The sequence below is a fragment of the Macrobrachium rosenbergii genome, chromosome 4 (genome assembly GCF_040412425.1).
Source record: "Macrobrachium rosenbergii isolate ZJJX-2024 chromosome 4, ASM4041242v1, whole genome shotgun sequence".
NCBI lineage: Eukaryota > Metazoa > Arthropoda > Malacostraca > Decapoda > Palaemonidae > Macrobrachium > Macrobrachium rosenbergii.
The window spans coordinates 7,652,501-7,672,314 of record NC_089744.1 but is presented as its reverse complement, the minus strand read 5'-3'; the positions used below and the strand labels follow the sequence as shown (position 1 = coordinate 7,672,314).

The 19,814-nt window shown below is 35.1% G+C and overlaps 1 protein-coding gene across 1 annotated transcript in view; it reads left to right on the top strand.

Moving 5' to 3' along the window:
- The first annotated feature begins 734 nt into the window (after window positions 1-734).
- Window positions 735-19,814, top strand: part of LOC136830262 (glutamate receptor 1-like) — a 311,900-nt gene continuing 292,820 nt past the window's right edge. Inside the window, 1 exon segment of the mRNA XM_067089627.1 lies at window positions 735-2,092. Within this exon segment, the coding sequence (XP_066945728.1) occupies window positions 1,990-2,092 (103 nt within the window). The 5' untranslated portion in view covers window positions 735-1,989.

The window sequence follows — 19,814 nt, the reverse complement described above, 5'->3', positions numbered from 1 at the left end:
TCTTAGTCTCCTACAAAATTTAACCTCATACAAGAAGACAATTATCGCATCCCTTCTTTCTCTACTTAACTCTTCTTCTCTTGCATGTTCCATAGTTAACAAATCTTCACAATACTCATTGGAACTATGCATTGAATTCACACATCTCCCTATTTATATAGTGATCACATTTTAACAACAATCACTTGTGAATTGCCTAATAATCGTTAATTATAATGCGTGTTCATACACACACACACACACACACACACACACACACACACACACACACACACACACATATATATATATATATATATATATATATATATATATATATATATATATATATATATATATATATATATACGCGCATGTGTGTGAGCGCTTGTATCGAAAACAAAGAATACACAAAACAGAAAATGTTATATAGAAACCTACAAGGCTTAACACTTTGGCTATGAGAACTTTGATTAAAGTATTCTATGATGGGGCTTTTTGAACCACCGTTTGCATAATAGATCAGAAAAGGTATTCAGCTTTAAAAGCTAAAATCGATATTCTGTCTACCAGTGTTCTTACTGAACTGTGAATATTGACAAACATCGGCATTATATCATGTACCTTAAAGTTTTAGCTGTAGCTGAGCCTGTCTCTGCGATTAGACACTGTACGTGTTCAAGTGAATGCTCGAAGAGCGTTTAAAAACTTGCGTCTGGCAGGGCTATCGCGAGGGAAACCTGCTTCGGGAAAATAGTGAGAGGCTGCAGCTGAGCTGGTCCAGCTGGTGCTGCCGGAGAGTCCTCAGACCTCAGCCAGTGTTTCCTCACTTGTTGGAGAGGGAGGAGCAAGGGAAGTTGGGTGTTGCCGTCGGTTTCTGTGACATCTCCTCTATCTTATTTGGCATACAAATGTTCCCTCCTTTATCACCGCCGGTGCGCCCTGGGGAAATGCCCGAGTTCACCTTCGTCTCAGATATCGAAGGATCAGCTTCCAACGGCCGAGATGCCGAAGAATGGTTTTGGGGGATGGTTCCACTCGCAGCATAAATGAATGGTTGAGTGTCAAATGGTGATAAATCCCAACGGAAATTGAACAGACGAGCATCAGCCTGACAGATACAAAAATCCCCCGTCTTTTTGAAAATTAATACAGTAATCAAGATTGGCATGAAAAAAAAAATATGACATTTACCTCATATCGAAGAATGTAAATACCGGGTCGGATCAGGAGAGGGTCATGGAGAGATAACGCAACGGAGAGACTGGTTTTTGTTTACATACGATCCTGCGAAATGCCTCAGATGAACTCTGCTTCTGCCCCTTCGTATATACGTGTATGTGACTGGTATACGAATTAATAAAGCCCATGACGACTTACGTTATGTACTTCAAAGAAGGATATAATTAAGAATAGCACCTCTTCACCAGTTTTACAAAGAGCGTTCATCTTAGAAATATTCAGTTCTGATAGAATATTTGCCAAGTAATGTGAAATAAAATAATCAAAGACGGGAAAAGGAAGTACGAACCACATTCACTGATCATTTTTCACATCAGCTCTCAGGTCGTTATCCCAGTCGCCCTTTTTTAAGAGTTCCGAAATATTTCCTGTAAACTTTTTAAAGATGATTGGTCTGTTGGCCCTCCTGGACCCGTCTGACGAAAGGAGAACACTCACACTGACGGCAAAGGAAAAGGATGTGTCCGTTGACTTTGTTCTATGATCGACCCTTCACTTTGCGGTCCCTGTCCCGTGTGTACTGTGGAATAAAGTAGTGCTGAACGCGGCAGCCGATGCTGACTCCTCGACCCATGGATCTTAAAACTCCTAAAATCTAACAACAAAATAAAAGAGTTAATATAAATTCAAACCATGTGTAAATAAGTGACCTATTTTATATACATTTTGTATAATCATTCCCTCCCAACCATAAACATACACTTCTTAAAAACCCACATAACTGAATGTTTGTTATAATAGTAACCTAACCACTCTCTGACGACCATCATGGAAATCAAGCCCAAGAGATTGTGGGTTGTGTTTAGTTTCCTGTGCATAAGATGGTGGAAAAACGCTCCCGATGTCATATCGGGAGAGATGATTCCGTTAGGTAAGATCTTGATTATTTTATTTTTTTTTGCATCCGATAAGTAGTGTGTGTAATTTCTATAATTGTGTTTGGTCTGTTCAAGCTCACAAATACCTTGAGTAATGCATGCAACTTTCTTTAACTCTGAGTAGATAACTTTTTAATATATTTTTAATCATGAGCCTTTTCCTGTAAGAAGCTGTTTACTGTAAACGAGAATTTTGACTGTGTAAAACGTTTCCATGACTGAAAAACATATTTACTCCTTCAGAAAACGGGAAACGTAAGTGTCTTACACTATATTAAGCTCTTGATAAAAATTTACCCTTTATAACCATACTGAGTACATCAAGAGTGGAGATTTCCGGTTTTAAATCCTAGGATGCTTTGTTAGTATAGAATACAGTATTGATAGGAAATCCCTAGCACACGAAGAAATAATTATCCTTTATTGTTGTGTTTTTGCAATTCGTATAATTAGATTATAAATCTCACTTCGACTTCATTCCCTTATTACCATGAAAAATATAAGCATATTAGGTTTAACTTTGAATATATATATATATATATATATATATATATATATATATATATATATATATATATATATGTACTGTATATATACATATATGCACAGTATATATATATATATATATATGTATAATATCATATATACATATATATTATGTATATATATCATATATACATATATATTATGTATATATATACATACATATATATATATATATATATATATATAATATAGATAATATAGTATGTAATATATATATATATATATATATATATATATATATATATATATATATATATATAAAGAGAGAGAGAGAGATAATTATATATATGTACATATAAACGTGCTCCTGTGCTTATTAGTTCCATATATATATATATATATATATATATATATATATATATATATATATATATATATATATATATATATATATATATATATGGAGATAATGATGAACACAGGAGCACGTTTATACTAGGCGGCAGCCTGCTCAGAATAAGTTTTTGGTGCAGAAGTACTTAGGTTTCAATATCTTTTATTACCTTTGTTGGTCAATTTGTAGCGGCCTGGCCTTTCATTTGAAAGACTGGGGTTCGATCCCGATGTGAATCAGTAGTTTATATTATGTACTGTATATATATTATATATTATATTTACATTATATTTATATATATATATATATATATATATATATATATGTATATACTGTATATATATGTATGTGTACGGGTGTATGCACGTATTTATATATGTAATACTTTGTATAATGGTTGAATATTGGAGCAACACCTTTTTTTTTAATCAACACCTATTTCTCAGAGTGGGTTTCAAAGGAAAGCTCCTTTTATATTTACAAAAGCCTTTACCCTCCTGTTACCGTAATACTTTGGTGATGCCCCACACTACATACTAGTAATGCTATCTGCCTGCAAGCAGGACCTAATTTACTTTTTATAATATTGTGTTGTTCCCTCTTTAACCCTATCTGGTGCAAGTGTTCAGGTATTTTAAATACTATGATGCAAACCATAAATTCACTATCGATACATCGTGAGTGGTAACTGATTGTTAATATGATATAAATTTGAAAGTTGCCCAAATGTCGTACTGCATGAACCTCTCTGGAAACTGACGTCGCTGGTTGATTCAGCACTAACGATCACAGTGGAAAATGCTTGGGAAAAGAATGTTCTATCGACTGCCACTATTGGCGGTTTCAACCCATCAGTCCACCCACGGGTGACGATATGACACATGCGCATCTGTAGCGCAGACTAGCTCAGACTACTTCTTTAGGAACATATGAATGTTTATATACAGTATACAAGAACCTTCAAACCTTAGCCGATTTGTATCGATAATATATCCTTACAAGCACAAGAAAGACGAGCATGTATAAGCCTAGTCGTATCAAACGCAAACGAACGATGGAACTTTCAAAATCGTTTTTTTCCCACTGGTATATCCCACGCTAGAAGTAGACCTAGGCCCACAAACTGTTCAGATTACAAAATTTCGTTATCATTGAAACTTTACTCCATGTAGATTTCATTGATGATCATATAAATAACTATTAGATACCAAAGTTATATCTACGTCCGTAAACTGGAAAAACAACCCTAAATGATGTTAACCACAGAACTCGGATCATTGATAAGCGAACGAGTGCCAAATGTTTAATTTTACTGGCCTTCTTTTAGACATATATTCATTTCAAAGTAGCCAAAATTAGTTGCTTATTGCAACTATTATTCATTCTATCTAAGAGTCTTTCCAGTGCTTTAAAAAAAAAGTCAAGGCTAGCCTTTTATGCCGTATACATATGTCATCAATACGCAAAGGGTGACGGGACCTCATTCAGATTTCAAACTTTTGGTCGGTAAGGTATTTGGCAAAATAAGCCTGAAATTGCCCAGTCACTGGGCTCTTATAAAGATCTGCAAGTTCAATAAAAAGTTATGTAAACATGCAGTGTTGCAGTGGCTGTTCCTTTTACCTTCCCTAGACAGCTTCATGCCTCATAGACATCAGTATGCCATGCTATTTCGAATACTTCGAGTAAAATACCTTTTACCCGCACCCGCACAGCCCAGATGTCTTTCTAGCTATTAACAATTAGACAAAACAGCTACTGAAAGACCATCGTTTATATGTTTGATCTGCGTAGACTATTTGATACAAGTTCGTCTTTCTGTGCTTGTATTGCTTTATTATCGAAGGTGTGAAGGTTCTCTGTTAATGCAAGCATTCAGATATATTACTGAAGAAGTAGTTTGCATCTTTATCTCAGTAAGCCTAAGATATCGGAAACGCTGAAACATATCACTATCACCTAAATGCAAATATACAGGGTGTTGTATCATTATGACATGTGCAACTTGTAACAATTGCAACAGACATGAACAATATGTTGTGGAAAGGTTGCACTGTGGCATAGCCTAGTTGGCACTGATGTTTGATCTTGGAAAGTTCACCAACTGATGCAGGCATGGTGCGCATCGTTTCGTTTTTCTGACCTGCATGTATGAAGTTCTTTACTTACTAGCACAAACTGGTTTCCGATTCCCAAGTATAATATTCATCTTCACCACAACACTGCTGTGTAAATTTTTGACTAAATACCTTTTCTCCATTTGTGGAGTGCAAAGAGATTTAATTAAATCCCACCAAATGTAAAAGAATTTAGCCGTCGAGGGTCAGTTCTTGTACTTGAGAACACTGTCTGGGAATGTACTCTAGCTGTATCAAGGATAAAAGAGAAGATGTTTACTGTCCATCTTCGGGATTTTGTGTTCACAGTGTAAAACTGTGTCCTTTGGTGAAAAATGTCTGTACCTCCTTTAGTAGAGTTTGGAGATTGCATGCTTCTTTTGGATGTCGTCTTTGGTAATGGCCAGCAGAGGAGATATCGTGCTAAGCAGTAAAACGTTCCTTGGGCCTTTACTCTTTGGGTGATTGATGAAGGAGTTCAAGCAGTTTTCCTTCCTTTTTTTTTCCAGTTCACCTCCTAAAATTTATCTTGCTTTCCAGAAATTTTCTTTATCTCTAAAGGTATACCTTTTCTACCAGCATCGATCGTGCCTAAGGCATTAATACCCTGTGACAGGAGCCACTCGAACAGTTCTGTGCTGGTATATAGTCTGTCTAAACTAATAGTTCGTCCTCTCAGGTCCATACTACTTTTCAGTTGGTTTATAAGGGCCTTCACAGTAGATAGGGTGCCTGTTACGTAAAATGGCCCGGATCCCCCGATGGGCTTGCCGGAATATACAACAGTCTTGATAGTGAGGGGATATCTCACAGCATTGAAAGACTTATATAAAACACCATACCTAACAGGCTTACTCCTGTTGTACTGACGGAAACCTATTTGTGTTCTGCAACCCTACAATGTTCCGTCAGTTGTTAGGAAGTCATCAGGCTGCAACCATTTAACTAGTTTCTACTGAAGCATCCAAAAACATCTCTTGCTGCAGCAAACCTATCATGTACCCATCTGTGGTGTCTTGTTTTTAGGTCATCAAAAGAAGTATTGGCATGGATGAAAGCAAATCATTTAGCAGATATCACCGCACCAAATATTGGATGTCCAAATGACTCATGAAACAGTATATGATAATCATGGGTGTTTAGTCCTAGCAAACCTCTCGCATATGACAGACGGATAAAGCTTTTCATTTCCACAGAGAGTCAATTAATCTGATATGATTTCCTTTATTCATTTCTTCCTCACTTAATTCCAACTGGCCCAGACTTTGCCGGATTTCTTAATTTGTACGTAGTACAATTGTTGTATCAGTTATGTCATTAAAAACAAACAATGCCCATGCTTTCAAAGGTGTGTCAGCCTCTTTTGCTTCTCCTATAACACCTTCGTTTGTTGGAATGTTTCCTGTTTGTTCATTCTCATCTGTATTTGGGTTTTTACACTACAGCAGTATATTATTTTGGTTCAGCTGGTAGAGTGCACTCATCAAAGTTTCCTATGTCAAAACATTTGTCCAAAGGATTTACATTTCTCTGATATGTTAACAGCTTTCTGTGTCTGCTCTGCTCGGCATCCATTCATCTGCTTCAGCTGCATTATCTTCGTGTTCGTCTAGCTCACTTTAGTATCCGTCATTTTGGTTGATGTTATCTTGTTCATTCCCTATTACCCCTGATAAGTACTACTCATCTGAATCCTCATCCACAGGCTGTCCATATTCAGAAAATACTTTCTGTGACTTCTTTATTGGCATGCAATATTCCTATTAATTTTGAGTCTAGAGCTAATACGGTTACCATCAACCTATTAAAAAAAAAGTTTACGATAGTTGACTATCAATAAAAGGAAATTCTATCTACATTTTGAAATTGCTTCATTCAGTCATCTTATTTCCTTCCTATTGCTGACCTACGTTGTAAGTTTCAGTATGAACAATCACCACAGTTGTACTTAGGCACATGGCCACATGTAGGTAAACACAAGCAAGCCGACATATAACATTTTACACACACGCGCACACACACACACACACACACATACATATATATATATATATATATATATATATATATATAATATATATATATATATATATACATATACACACACACACACACACATCACACACACACACACACATATATATATATATATATATATATATATATATATATATATATATATATATATATATATATATATATATATATATATATATACATACATACTGGTGTTTGAATAGCAAAGACAAAAGATTGCACTTGCTGACAAGTTAATTACTGAAAACTGCTTCATAACGTGTAGCCTACACGCATGCTCTATGTACACTGGGGACTTGGGGCATTGTTATTTATTAATGTTTCATTGATATTTTCTTGTTGAATAAGCCTTTCTAATGGGTTTCTCTGGACTGAGTTTCAGAGTAAAACTCTGAATATTAAATATTCTGCACCAGGAAAGCACAACATAGGCCTACTATTTCACACTGTTGTGGTTTAGGTCAGGAACACTGTTCATTTATATTACTTATATTTTTTGACACCGAACTTGGGTAGAGTTCCTAGTGTCTACAGATAACCTTATAGGCGATCAATATTGTTATTTAGTGATTGTATGTTGGGTACATCACTAGATCAGGTAGTCCGTAGCATAGTGACTATTAGGCCTATGGTGGGTAATCTTTGATCTTATCGTTCGTCTACCCGAAGTATGATGGGTTCCAACAAAACAAAGCACTTATGGCAACATAAATGAATAAATGAACCTTATTCCCCCCAGCACTTACAGTTTTTTATTTGATCTGCATAGACAATATGAACCATCAGCGTGTGAAAACACCTGCATCTGTCACACAAGATCACTGATGAATGATTAGTCTCCTAAAATCTGATGACGCCCGTTTTCCAAACAGTTTTCATTAGTTCTTAGATTTGATCAGTCTGTTAATTTTCATATTCTCTATTAAAAAAGTTTTGAAAAACTCTTGTAGATACAAAAGAAAGGTTCGGATCATGATTTTATTGTATGGGTTCTGCCATCTGCTTGGTGTAATAGTGTAGTTTAATCGTACGCCTGGCAGAAGTGTGACAAATTTCTTTTCAGATAATCTCGCCTCTGTTTTTAATTTTTAGTTTTCTGTAAAGGAAAACTGTTGAGCTGGCTTTGTCTGTCCGTCTGCGCTTTTTATGTCAGCACTTTTTTTTGTCCGCCCTCAGATCTTAAAAATTACTGAGGCTAGAGGGCTGCAAATTTGTTCGTTGATCATCCACCCTCCACTCATCAAACATACCAAATTTCAGCCCTCTAGCCTTGTAGTTTTGATTTTATTTAAGGGTAAAGTTAGCCATGATCGTGCGTCTGGCAATGCTGTTGGACAACCACCACAGGGCCGTGGCTGAAAGTTTCATGGGCCGCGGCTCATAGAGCAGGCTCATAGAAGAAACCGGCTCATTTTTTGCTTGTTTATTGTTTCGTTCAACTTCTTGTTATTTTGGTTCCATTCAGGCAACACCTTTTTGATATGACACACAAAAATAGACGATACACAAGATAGTGCAAGAGTGTAAAAGTGTTTGTTGGGTGATGCATAAAAGTAAATGGGAGCAAGAGTAAAGTTATGAGGGCAAATGGAAACCAGGAAGATAAAAAAAAAAAACGATATAAAGGACTGTTGAGCCAGCTCACCTGTATGTAAGTAAAGTGAAGCATAATGAATTATTTGAGAGCAAATATAACGGAATGATGGTAAGATATATATATATATATATATATATATATATATATATATATATATACATATATAATATATATGTATGTATATATATGTATATATACTGCATATATATGTGTGTATATATATATATATATATATATATATATATATATATATATATATATATATGCTACCATCGTTAGGTTCTATTTGAACACGTTTGGGGGTGCGTGCGATCGTTTATATTTATTTGTTCAATCACAATAGTTTCCGCTGGGCTGCAGAATAAGCAAAGGTACAAGGGCTTTGTTGCCAGACTTATACCCCGGGACGGACACCGGACAGGTGAACCTGACAGAGAGAATTGCATTAATGCTGTAAATGGACAGTAAGCCGAACGGCCTTTAAAGCAACCATTGGGGAAACTAAATGGACCTGCCAAGGTGACGGAAATAGAGAGCGAGAGCGATGTATATGCGCCCTTTGAATTAAGCTTGTTTTGATGCCCCGCCATCAGGTTGGATGCCGGGACGATACGCGTATAGAGACGAGTCACTCGCTTCGGGATATTAGGAGCAATATTAGGCGTCAATCCTCCATACCACACTGTCATGGCACTGATGCGCCCACCTCCTCCTACCACACCAGATAGAATTATGGTGGAAATTGTTCAAGTATAAGTAAAAGATGCGGCAGCGCAGGATTTGTTTAGTTTGTCATTCCAGGGTAAAAAAGTAATTAAATATTTTTTTTTTTTTTTGATTCCTTGAAACTGACTAATTACATATGATTTAATTATTTTGTTTGGGTGTGGTGTTTACTTACAGGAAACCAAAGTAAAATGTTTTTACTTGCTTTTACAACACTGAAAACTTCCTCATGTATATATATATATATATAATATATATACATAAATATGTACGCACATATATATATATATATATATATATATATATATATATATACACATATACACACACACACACATACATATATATATATATATATATATATATATATATATATATATATAATCACTAAATAGCCACACAACTTCATTGTGTATATATATTCCCGCCCGCTACACGTATTAGGCCTCAATGAGACGGGATGGTTTAGATTCCAGATTCCTTAATTTATAAGGTGCATCGGTACCTGATGAAGAAAGCTAGTATTTGAACTCCTTCGAAAAAGCTAGTACTTGATATACTGTACTTTGTAAATTAATGTGGAATCTAAACCATTCCGTCTCAACACATGTATATATTGCATAATATATGATACATATATATATGTATATATAGGCTATATACATATATATATAGATATATTTATATATATAAACACATGAATATATTATTATTCGCTTCAATAAGACGGAGTGTTTTAGATTCATTCTTTAATTTATATATCACATATAAGACATTCAGTCTTCTTCATCAGGTGCAGATATAATAAATTAAGTAATATATACATATATATATATATATATATATATATATATATATATATATATATATATATATATATATATATATATATATATATATATATATATATATATATATATATATATTTATATATACTGTGTATGTGTAGTGTGTATCAATATATATATATATATATATATATATATATATATACTGCTCTGCCTGGGATAACTGAATGATAACTGATAACTGATAAACTCTGAATGATCTCTGATAAACTCTCTCTCTCTCTCTCTCTCTCTCTCTCTCTCTCTCTCCAGAGATATCAATTGCACCAAAGGGAGTGGGAGTTGGGAAGAGAGAAAGAGAGGTGGAGTTGGGAAGAGAGAGAGAGAGAGAGAGAGAGAGAGTTCATCAGTTGTCATTCAGTTATCCCGGGCAGCGCAGGGTTGGTCAGCTAGTGTGTGTGTATATATATATATATATATATATATATATATATATATATATATATATATATATATATATATATATATATAGTTCTTAATTTATAAGTTATTAAAAGAGAAATTGTAGAACATCTGTTTAGGGCCTTTTAGTATCTGCATCAAAAGAATTACCTCTCACTTTGTTTATCAACATCATCCCCATTCTAGTGAAGATCCACTTGGTCACAAGACCCATTATTAAACGACTTTCCACCCTCTCGCAGTACAAACAGGTAACTTTCTTAGCAGTAATTTTGACGCAGAGGCGAATACTGTTTTCGAGAAATAAAATACAATTAGAAATTGTCGATAAAAAGTTCTCATATTAACTGATCCTAAGAAAACTCGTCGTTTTAAGGACTGTCACAGAACGAGAGAGCAATGTATAAAGGAAGAATGGCTAAAAAGCAAAAACAAAAGACTAACTGAATGTCCCGCATGACCGGAACACAACACTCAGTTATGCACAACTTCATTCATTAGGTAGAACTGAAGCTGATCATAAACACAGACTTCAACGCAACTTAGCCGCCGTGTTGTTGGATTGTATCGTAGGTTTTTTTTTTGTTCACCCAGACATTAATGGCTGTGTAAATGACGTTTGTAGAAACTTCGTAATCGAGTCTAGTAACATTAAATACATACACACATATTATATATATATATATATATATATATATATATATATATATATATATATATATATATATATATATATATATATATATATATATATATATATATATATATATGTATGTAAACACGGCAGCATTGGATAATATGTCGTATTGGCAGCACTATTCACGTTAATTCATCGTCAACAAGGAACTTATATCAGGAATGGACGAATGATGTTCATTTTGCTGTATTTTTCCACTGGGAGTATGAGGTGCAAGTGATTAATGAGCATTTACCGATACCAGTATGAAGACTTACATCGTACTCCAAGTCCTTTGTTATTGTTGAAAAGTGTTCCGTTACTTCATAGGCATTGTTTGAGAACTCTTGTCTGCTTGTAGGGCATGCACTCTACCCAACGTTTTTTCATGTTACTTTTTTCCCCCTCTTCTGTTATGTATGAGTTGGATAGCTTTTTAATAAATAAAAACTTTACAGTTTAATATAGTGAGTATTCCGGATGATTTCCGACTCCCCTTATTTTCCACTAGACTGTATAGTCAGTTTAACAGTATCTGGCTCACCGCTAGGACTGGGACAGGAGGAAAGGATGTTTGATATTTAGTTGTACCTGTCAGTATGAAGGTAAGGAATATGCTGTGTAATGTTAAGGGGTAGATAGAGGCTGCCCGCCAGCTTCAGGGTCACTGCTTTAAGTATCCGGCAGTTGCAAAATCTTGGATGAACCTCCAGTGCAAAAACTCCCATAGTAATGGCTGCCTCATGCTCCTAAAATGAGGTTCATTGGAAACATATCGAACCCTTACGTTGGCCTGGAACTGCAGATGCAACAGACTCGTTCTAGGTTTAAACTGGCACTTAAGTGGTGTCGAGAGCATTTATGTATATATATATTTTATATATATATATGTATATATACTGTATATATTGTATATATAATATATATATAAATATATATATATATATATATATATATATATATATATATATATATATATATATATATATATATATATATACACACACACACACACACATATATATATATATATATATATATATATATATATATATATATAATGTGTATGTATGTATGTATGTCTGTATATGCATATATGTGTGTGACCATGTACGTGGCAGTATGAGTGTGTGCTTTGTCTTTGTGCTTTTATAAAGTCTGCTCTTCTTGAAAGAGAGTAGTTTATTACTACACCCAATTAAAAATAATAATTAGCAAACAGTCAGTTTATAATGTTAAATGGAAATACAAATCCTTGTACTGTGAGGACCAACAATCATACCAGCGGCCGCATAATTAAGAACAATTGGATTGGGAACTGCAATAATATATTCAAGAGCATATTGAAAATCAATAATTGACGTTATGAAGGAAGATAGCCAGTAACTGTCTTTCAGAATTTAGAGCTGCCAATTTCTAGAGAAGTTACGAACTTACCCCGGGAAGTTATAAGGATGTCAATAAATTGCTTTGGAAGTTGCCAAAAACTCTCAGACTTTTAGCTCTGTTCAGGTGTAATGTTTTGCTTTTATGGGGGACATTGAATGTCTTGACAATGATGTGATCTTTAAACGACAAGAGTGGAAATACTGGATAAAATTGAAAAGAGTTAATATGGAAAAAATGGCTTTAATTGAGCTTATGGCTTCGATGAATGTTTCTCTTTATAACTTGAATGCAGTGGGAATAACTTATTTATTTTGTTAATTTTGATGTTTCTTTTTTCCAGTACATGCACGGTCATTGGGAAACGACGTCTTGACAACGTATCCATATGGGTGTTTTTAGTTTTATCACTGCATGAAAACTGACGTCTTACGATGGGAAAAACGTGAAAAATTGTCTCTACAGATGAAATGCTGTGCAGGGGAAGCTATTGCTATGAAAGATTTACTTGATCTGTTATAAACACGGAGAAATAGTCATCAGAACATTCACGTCTTCGTGAAAGATAAACTGGACGGGGATTCCACGGTTTCTCAGAGCAAATGTGCTCCCATTCTGGATATTGCGCGAAAAGTCATTTGTGTTTTTTATGTTAACACATATATATCCTCGAGGTTAGCTGTTGTGGGATGAGATAAGAGGAAGGAAGCAGACTGGAAATTGGAAAACCGGAGTTTATCTTAAAAGAAAAGACTAAAGACTTCGTTTATGAGGATAGGTTCAGATTTTTTTCTTAGATGATAGGCTATATCTTTTTTATCAAGTACAGGCAAACTTTCGTCTTGAGAGTAAGTTAAAAGGAATATTCCTCTCCCGTATCAAGGAAGGAAGAGGGTAATTGATAGTTATAAAGTATATAGGCTATATCTTCTTGTCTATTTTCAACAACGAAAATAGAATGAAAAATTTGGCGTATGAGTGGAAGTGGTATGATGTAAAAAAAAAAAAAAAATAATACGAGTAGCATCTGTGATGGGATATAATTTATAAAAATAGAACATTTCGCTTAAATCAATGATCAGTATGGAAAGGGAGGAGTGATTATGAATACTGTTGCCTCATTTAGCCGGAAAGATAAACATGTGTAACATGTGTCATTGTATGTATTTGGGTGTTCGAAGTAAATGCCAAAAAGTAATATTTAACTTGATTTTTAGGACCTTTGGTATTAAACTGCAAGAAAAAGACGGGGAATTGAGTAGTTTTTGTGCAAGTATGTTTCTAATTTACGCGTAATTTTATTTTGGCTTTGTTCAGAAATTATAAGAAGGATGCGTGTACGGGAGTTGGAGAGTAAAAGTAAAAAAAAAAAAAAAAAAAAAAATGCAGGATGAGAACAAAAATATTTCAGTCTCAGTTGAAGCATAATCATAGGAAACCTATACCTTTTATCGACGGCATGTTACATTGAAATCAATGTATTTTTCAGACACCTTAACATTTTCCATTTTGAATTTATGGATTATTCCTGATTTCTTTTCTGCTAATTTACTTTTTAATTCCCTCTCTACTTGGTGACACTTTCAGTCATTACTTTCACTGACATCTGCAACCTATTCGTATTTTTCTTGACTGCTTTGAAACAACCGTTCTGAATGTATTCTTTTATTTCTCGAAATCCATATATTTTAAATATTCTCGTATCTATAATAATAAAATCCGATTGGACCTTGTTTGTCCTCCCCCGGGTGACAGTAGGGGAGACATGACACAGCCACCCACCTCCTGCAAACCGGTTTGTCCGCCCTTGGTGGGGCGGGTTAGGTAGGGGAACGGGAGGGTAGGGAAGCCATCCACCCTCCTCCTGCAAACGGAAATAACTGACGTTAAAAGTCCTGCTCTTCCTTAGCCGGATTTCGCATCCGTGACCAGTGCTTCTGGTGCTGCTATTTATAATTGTAGTCGTGGTTCTGTTTTGTCAACCGGAATGACTATAAGGAATTGTACCATCGCAACGATTAGAAAAATCTTTTAGCCCTAAACATTCATCTAAGTATTTATTTATAGAGTTTCACGGATCATCCTGAATTTAATACAGGTTTTTGTTTCAAATTACCCGCTTCGTTTACATATTAGCTTTGTAAGAACAAAAACTTACTTCTTATTGTAAGGATATTTATATTCTGCATTATAATTATAATTTAGCAGGATTTTGCAACGATTATACATTAATTTTTCTCATTTTATCAGTGCACACTGCATCTGTTAAGGTTTCTGGAAAGGTGTGGAGAATTTTGATGGAATTCAAGTTACACTGAGACAGCCTGAAATAATCCATTAAATTTCTTTGTCTACATTTTAGTTTTTTGTAAAAGAAAACTATTGAGATGGCTATTTGTCTGTCCGTCCGCACTTTTTCTGTCCGCCCTCAGGTCTTAGAAACTACTGAGGCTAGAGGGCTGCAAATTGGTATGTTGATCATCTACCCTTCAATCATCAAACTTACCAAAATGTAGCCCTCTAGCCTCTGTAGTTTTGATTTTATTTAAGGTTAAAGTTAACCATGGTCGTGCGTCCGGCACCGCTGTAGGTTCCAGCAACACAGGCCACCACCGTGCCGTGGCTGAGAGTTTCATGGGCCGTGGCTGAGGGTTTCATACAGCATTGTACGCTATACTGAAAACTCGATTGCGCCGAAGAAACTTCGGCGCATTTTTTACTTTTTTCTTTGATTTGGTGTCTGGCTCTTTTCTTCGTCTTCCTTTGCCAAGTGCTCTTTCACAGTCCTGAGCTGTCTTTTTGTATATATTACTTATACTTTCATATATATATATATATATATATATATATATATATATATATATATATATATATATATATATATATATATATATGTATATATTACTTATATATATATATATATATATATATATATATATATATATATATATATATATATATATATATATATATATATATATATATATATATATATATATATATCTATGTTTGTTATCGGTGAATATCACTTGTCTCATTCGCTGGATCACTGATCCCTCACGGGGACACCTCTCCTAACCTTAGTGACTCCGTCGGTCTTCGGATATATCAAGCGTCATCTCCTTGGCAGTCCATAGGATCCTCGAGCGTCCTGAACCAGCAGTATAAATAGCTGAGGAGTTCATACATTTTTATAGCCTGCCGTCGTTCATCCTACACTTCCTCGCTCTTTTTCCATTGCAGACGAAATATGTATCGTTCACTTCCACCCACTTTTATTTTTCTGTTCACCTAATGTTTGCATGTTTGCAGTGTCGTTTGTCGCGTTTTCTGTCTTGCTGGAGTGGGACTGATCATTTTGAATGTGTTCGTATGTAAGTACATATGCATGTAGTTATTTCTTTCACAGCATATCTATTTTAACGATGGTTGTTTCGACAACCACAGTCGTTCAACTGCCGTGTGCATGAATCAGGTGTTAGGTCGACAGAGGCGTTATGTACCTCTTACATTGCAGTCAGCCTAGTTAGACAAGTTGATCTTTGTCGTGCGTAGGTCCTTCCAGAAATCTAAGACGTCTGCGGCATATAAGCCTCTTGAACATCCATGGCCCCGGCATAGGGCTTGCAGCTTTATTCCGTAAACATTTATGAAAATCCGAGGGGTAACACCCTCTGGCGTCATCCCTCCACACACACACACACACACACACACACACACACACACACACACATATATATATATATATATATATATATATATATATATATATATATATATATATATATATATATATATATACAATATATATATATATTCAATTTACCATTCAATTTGGCTACGGGGCATATTCCCAACGTCAACCAAATATGTCTTCAACAAGGCGTTGTTTTTGAAATGTCAAGGGTAGGCTGGGACGTGAAACGCTGATCTATATTTAGTCTAGGCACAACACTTTTCTGTCTGCCACCCGCTTTGCTGTTCCAGATTTCCATTATAATTCCAGTCGAAGATAGACTGAATCGCAATACCAGTGAAGGGTCTTATTATTAACTATGACACAAAGAAAAAAAAATGTAATTTAGATATTTTTATTATTTCTAATGCCAGTTTCTCTCTCTCTCTCTCTCTCTCTCTCTCTCTCTCTCTCTCTCTCTCTCTCTCTCTCTCTCTCTCTCTCTCTCTCTCTCTCTCTCTCTCTCTCTCTCTCTCTGCGGTTTCGGAAGAGCGCAAAAAAGTTTTGGACGTTCTCCTTAGACTTGTAAATCACATGTGAAGGATATGTGAAAAAGTAATGTATACTTGAGGATTTATATCTCTACTGCAAAGGTTCCAGGGATATAGAATATATATCTACACTGTAAAAGATGGAGATTTACTCCTCACATTTTATCTCTCTCTCTCTCTCTCTCTCTCTCTCTCTCTCTCTCTCTCTCTCTCTCTCTCTCTCTCTCCCCCCGCTTAGGTATATGTTTGTAGTAGTCTTTTCTTTAAATGCACACACAGACTGCATTTCCTATTATACCAAACCTGTGATCTTTAATATTTAATATATGACGTCCACTTTGATATTCTGAATCAACGGAGACTACAGGCTCTTGTGGGTTGGTGCATTTCAACGCAAATCTGCCTTCCATTTCACACTCGAGTGATTTGTGTGAACTAGAACTCCTTTCCCTTGATGTAATGGCAAAGGGTGGCAATACCTAGTTAAGCACTGCTGTTTACTCCAAGCCCATAGGTAAAGGGAAACGCCTGGATGCGGGAGGATTATGTAGCAAAGCCACGCAAGTCTCAATGGCATTGTCCTATCAATAGGGCCTTTTGATTCTAGCACATGTGATGCAGACATAAGGAATTAGGTTCTAAGCTTCAACTGTGGCAAATAACGACTATCAACACCGACTGCCAGAGGAACTTTTAAGAAAACTTAGACGACTAGTATCACTTTGAAGATTAGTAGATGGCGTTCACGGATGCTCCACACTGAAGGAAAGTCTATTTCAGCGCAACATTTTGAAACGAGGAATGCCATGTGACCCCTTCGAGAGGGTTTTGTTTTAAAGGTGTTTGTACTACGTGTAATCATTCCTAATCGTCATAATTAATGTTGCACTTGTGTATAGCACACTTTACAAGGTTAGAGTAGTGCATAAGAAGCTCCTCTCTTCATTCTTAGTATTTCTTCGTTTCCATTGCCTAGCTGTCGAACTTCTCAGATCCAGAGGTCCTTTATTCCTCACACCGTTGGATGTCGTGTCATTGGAACTTCAAAAGCTCAAGCGAAGATGCAGTGCATTATTACCCTAATACAATTCTCCTCGCATTTTAATAATTTACCTACATTTTCATGTATTTATTTATTAATTTGTTGATTAATTTTTTCTTTCGTAATATGTGAACTCTTCGTTCTGTATCTCCCATTACCTCCTATCACTTTTTTCTAATGAACACCATATTCTTTGGAATCTTGAATTTCAAGTCAGTGGCCCCTGTGGGTTTGTTCCATATGAACAGGGTTCATCTTCTGGATAATAATAATAACAGTAATTGAAATTCAACTGGTATTCAAACCTTTAAGACACACTATCCGACGGAGCGCATTCGTACTGACATCAAGGTAAATGTTCGTGTTCGCACGCACATGAACGCAGTTAGGTAAGAATATAATGAAAAGAAGTAACTGGAGAAGTGATAGAAAAAAGACCTACGCAAAGTAGACTACCTTGCCTTTAGTCATGAAGTGGAAGTCCTCATAAATACAAGAATAATTATCCACTAGTTGTAGATGATCCATTTCATATCATTGGTTGTTTACAGCCATTGAACAGTGATCGAAAGATATTTTGTTAAGATAACAACTTCTATAACTATTGTTTTCTTGCCTAGAGATTTCTGTGTATTGTACTCACTTACGGTCGGTGAACGTGAAAAGTTTTGCACATATCTGCTGAAGTTGGAGTCGTGGTAACGCAAAAAGAAAGTTGTCACCAGGTGCTGTAATGAGGGATGTTGGTGGGACTTGACTGAAACTAGTTTGATTTGTAACCTTCAAAGCATTCGAACATGTTACATTTCAGCAGTTTTTTCATGCAATTCACCCATTTCATTCTCCCTTTAGGTGTGTTATTTGAAGCCCCTGGTAGCATGAAGCTACACATTGCACCGGGACCTATTTACCTTCCAAGAAAAGTAAGATGAAACATTCCTAAATATATATATATATATATATATATATATATATATATATATATATATATATATATATATATATATATATATATATATATATATATATATATATATATATATGTATATGTATAGCCTAGGCCTATATCTACATATTGACGAGATTATTAGCGGATAACACAGATTGGAGCCAAAATCGTTGAAGTTTACTCCTGCTGAAGTTTGAAGGATAAATGGAGAATTTTTCACTCAGGAGCAACGGACTGGAAGAATTACATATAAGTTTATATCGTCTTCGAGTCGTAGATGCCCCGGGAAATATTGGAAAAGTATTTGGTTTAAAATTTTTTCCCGTCACTCTCACTGTCAAGGCGGTTATTGTGTCTGGGGTGACCTGTATGTCGGCTGAAGAGGAAAAATATGCAGCAAAATAACATCATGATTGAATTTAATCATTTTGTGAAGGTGTAGGGAAGCAGCTTCCTGTTCGTAATGCCAAATTCTAAATCGAGTTTACTGCGTAACAGTGAAGATGACATTTGTAAGTAAATGAAAATAGTTGTTTTTACATAAAACGTTACCTGCACGTGGTTTTCACAAACTTTAGTTATGTATTCTAAAAGTTTAAAGAATAGAATAATATTAGCAAATGCTATATATATATACATATATATATATATATATATATATATATATATATATATATATATATATATATATATATATATATAGAGAGAAAGAGATAGATAGATACACACACACACACACACACATACAAATGCATACATACACATACATATATTTCCATCTGCGTTTGCTGCAGTTTCATCTGAACCAATTTGAACTAAGTCTGACTG